This window comes from Uloborus diversus, chromosome 5 (genome assembly GCF_026930045.1).
Source record: "Uloborus diversus isolate 005 chromosome 5, Udiv.v.3.1, whole genome shotgun sequence".
Lineage (NCBI taxonomy): Eukaryota > Metazoa > Arthropoda > Arachnida > Araneae > Uloboridae > Uloborus > Uloborus diversus.
Genome location: NC_072735.1, coordinates 119,090,165 through 119,094,486, shown reverse-complemented (window position 1 = coordinate 119,094,486; position 4,322 = coordinate 119,090,165). Strand labels below are relative to the sequence as shown.

At 30.4% G+C, this 4,322-nt stretch overlaps 1 protein-coding gene across 1 annotated transcript in view; it reads right to left on the bottom strand.

Moving 5' to 3' along the window:
* LOC129223099 (XK-related protein 6-like) overlaps nt 1–3,660 on the bottom strand; it is a 15,919-nt gene extending 12,259 nt beyond the window's left edge. Inside the window, 1 exon segment of the mRNA XM_054857666.1 lies at nt 3,590–3,660. Within this exon segment, the coding sequence (XP_054713641.1) occupies nt 3,590–3,660 (71 nt within the window).
* Nucleotides 3,661–4,322: the final 662 nt, after the last annotated feature.

The window sequence follows — 4,322 nt, the reverse complement described above, 5'->3', positions numbered from 1 at the left end:
TGTCTTCTTAAACTTGACCAAATCAACTAGCTCTAAGTTAAAATCCTCCAATTCAATTCTGTGATTCTGCTGTTGGACAGATTGCACTCAAAAGTACACCCAAGAGTTGAGTAAAGTCTTCAAATCTTTTGTTCATATCTTGATATTTTTTAAATATAAAGCATAATTGTAGATGAGAATATCATCTGAGAAAAAGGCGAGTTTATCTTCATCTATCATCTGTTTCAACCAAATTTTGATTTTTTTTTAAATTTCCAAAATTAATATGAAAGATCAATATTGGTCAAAATCCAGTTAACACTATCAGACGTCTGATTTTTGAGTATTTATACTCCTTTCAGTATATTTTGAGAGAGCAAAATACTGTGTGCAGAAAAAAAGAAGGGGCATTGGAAGCTAAATTCAGCATGTTCCAGTTATCTTCATGCATCTAATTAAAATAGTCTGCTTTATAAATACAAAAGTACATGGGAGAGCTTTCAGGTTTAGTGCAATATTCTAACTGTTATTCACACAGTCATGCAATTTCAGTATTTTTTCATCCTGTTTGGATCACATGTCTGACTTATTCAAACTTGTATCAGATTAATATTCTTGTCTGGGAATTACTTTTAGAAGCTACTAAAATTGCAAAGTATATCAACTAAATCTCGAAATATCTGAAGTTTTACTTCCCTAGTTTAGTTTTATGGCATCTCAAATAATAAAGTGCCCAAAAATTAATTTCTATTTTTCCAACGAATCTCAAATAGTGCAGTTTACCTAAATTTGCTCATTTTTCTAGTTTACTACTACTACCTCTTAGGACCCTTATCGACCTCTAAAGTTTTATCAACCCTTTTTGACACGTTCATGCAACCTCCAGATGGTCGGAATGAATCCCTTTGTCAGCATGCCATCACTTTTTCAGGTGCTTTGTTGAATTTTGCTTCAGCTATAAAACTTACCGGTAGACTTTGTTTAAAATGAAATGTGGCTGGTTTTCCTTCATTTTATTCATAGACCACTTTTGGAAACCTTGTCTTTAAGGGTTGATGAAATTCCTTATGGCATGTATTGATTTCTTTATTTTATTCTGTTAAAGAAGATTGACTGCATTTCCTGAGAAATGTGAAAATGGGATGTTTCAAAGTTTTTCTCTTTATATTAAATAAAAGTAAGGTTTCAAGGAAATTCTGGAAGGAAGTCTGTGGTGGGCCTGCATACAGGAGACCTCATAGCACCTACAGCTTGAAATTTTGTTCAAAATTACTTAAAGCTCTGTGGTTTACACTTGAGGTTTTGTTTATTAAAATTCAAATTAGTTTTTTTGTGATTATTTTTTTAAGCTCAAACTTGGCATAAATTGCCTATTAAAGGAGTGAAAAATTATTTGCACATATTAATATTATAACAGTTAACCCTCATTTATCGCGGTTAATTCGTTCCAGACTTCACCGCGATAACTGAATTTCCGCTAAGTAGGATTCTGTATTTATAAACTGAATATTTTCCTAATTAGTGGGCATAAAACTTACTGACGACAATTTTAAATAGGTTTTTAACATAGTTAGAGCCCCCCTAGACATGAAACAGCACCCTTATACAACATGACATTTGCAATTACTTAATATAATGCACAAAATGTGAGAAAATGAGATATATTAGACGGAATCGATATCACATTAATTATTGGGAAACAAAGTACACACACATACACATGCAGTTCCTACACACTCAACTACTAGCTCACTAATAGCTCAACTTCAACTTGTTCAATGATGAATTAATTTTCAGTTAGTGACCGTATGTGCCCCCCTTTTCTTCCTCTACATTAATCCTCATCAAAGGTATTACGCATACAGCTTAAAAAGCTAGTACGTTGTTGAACACCACTAGAGATGTATTTATCCCCTAGTAATAATACAGTGATTTAAACTTTGCAATTAGCGTTTAAGGTTAAATTGAGATAACTTTCTTCTGCGATTTTAAACCTCCACTCCCTCAACTAGTACAACTACAGTCCCTAAGAAGAGCTTACCTTAGGGTCATTCCACGTCAAATCAACCACAAAAATGGGATTTTAACACCCACCGTCGCGGAATTTGATCAAACTTGGTATACTTCATCTTTTTATGGTTACAAGCAACCCCCTAATTTTTTTTCTTTCAGTATCAATGCGTTTTGATTTTATAGCCTTTTGAAATTTGACGATTTTGCGTTTTTTGTTATTTTTGAGACACTCAAACTGAGATGTTATTGTTTATGAAAAAAAATTATTTCTTGGTAACTAATGCTATAATCTTTTTGAAAATTTTTACACAAAACAGAAAGACTTTGAACATGTTGATAAAAAATATCTTAAAAATCTTAGTTTGCACAAATTTTTTTAAAAAAATTAGAAAATTGAAATTTTTAAAAAAAAATTTCCAAAAAGGTGTTTGCAAAAATTTGAATTGCAACAAGAACATCAGCTTTAAAAATCATGATTTTTTAAAAAAATAATCATGAATATGTACTCTAGCTTATTCAATGAAAAATATTAGGGGACTTTAAGGGATTCTGTCCCCCACCCCCTCTTCTGCCCACATTCTGGGAAAAAAACGTAAAACATCATACAATCTCTTCCATATTCTTAAAACGAGAATTGTCAACAGTTATGACAAAAATTCAAATATTCAGGGTGTTGAATATGGAACTCAAATGTAAAAAAAAAAAAAAAAATAAGCTTCTATTTTATTTGAAATAGTTTTAAAATATGCCAAATCAACCACAAAAACGGGGATTTTAATACCTACCATCTCGGATTTTGATGAAACTTGGTATATTTCTTCATTTTGTGGTTAAAAACAACCCCTTAGTTTCTTTTGTTTCAATTTCAATGTATTTTAATTTTAAAGACTCTGGAAATTTTTTGATTTTGCATTTTTCTGTCATTTTCAAAGACACTAACTGAACTGTTGTTAATGGGAAAAAATGTTTCGCAGCAACTAATAATATTACCTTCTTGAAAATTGTCATAAAAAATTTTAAGACTTTAAATATTTTTATAAAAATATTATAATAATCTTAATTTATTCTGAAATTTTTTAAAAAATCAGAAAGTTAAACTTTTTTTTTTGTCAAAAAAACCATTGTTGAAATTTAAAATTTTCAACATCAGGGTCAGTTTTAAAAATCATGATTTAAAGAAAAAATTATCATGAGTATGTGCCCTAACTTTTTCTATGAAAAAAGTTATGGGACTTTTAGGGATTCTGTCCCTTCCCCCCTAGAAACAAAGAAAGCATCATAGAGGAAAGTTCTTCCATGTCTTTGAAACAAGAGTTCCCAGCAATTATTTAAGAAATTTAAATATAAAGTGTGCTAAATATTGAACTCAAATATATTAATTTAATATTCAAGTTTTTTTTCATTTGAAATAGTTAAAATTGTTTAAAATATAGACATTCTGAAAATAAGATATCATGAAATTCAAAAGTTGCAGACAACAATATCTGCATACAGATTACTGCATTTTAGTCCAGACAAATTAAAACAAAAATAAAGTCTTAACACCAATTCATAATTATGCAGTTTCTAGTACTTTCAGGATCCCCCTCCCCCTTACGTTTGAGAAAAATTGCTATTGTGGTACTGTTTTTCCATTACAGTTTTACTGCTGTACAACAGCAAATTCATCCTTTTAACTTCTTGAAATTACATTTACCACCCCTTAAAAATCAATGGCCTGATTGTTTAGTAATAATATGTTCTAAATAAAGTCAAGTACCTTTCTCCCTCCCTTCATAGCAAATGAAGAAATAAATTAGTATTTATGCAACCTTGTATTCAATGGATTTTGATATTTTTTTTAATGACAATTGTAAAACATTATTATTTGCATGGAATTTTTTTTTTTTGTCCAGACTCTCCCCCCCCCGCCCCCCCCAGCTTAATGACATAACTCGCAACTTTTCCTTAAGTTACTGGGGTTCTAAAATTTTAATTCCTAAAAATTTTCTGTCTGTATCACTTATACTTATTAATGCTTAACATTCACATTATGAAAATTAATTCCAGTTAATGAATTTTCAATTCTTTTTGGTTTTCTTTCTTTGGAAAAACATAATAAAATCAATAATAGATTTGAATATCTTGTGTGAAGAATAAATACATAATTGTAGAGAAGAGATAAAAGCTTTTTGTTAGTCAGGTCTGCTAAAGATAAGTCCTGCTCACACTTATTTAGAATACAAGTAATGGTACCTTCTTTCTCTACACCCCTCCATGGGGTACATTTCATCCTACCCTACCAGAATTGCACTAACAGCATAGAGTGATTGCTGACTCCCCTGGATAAA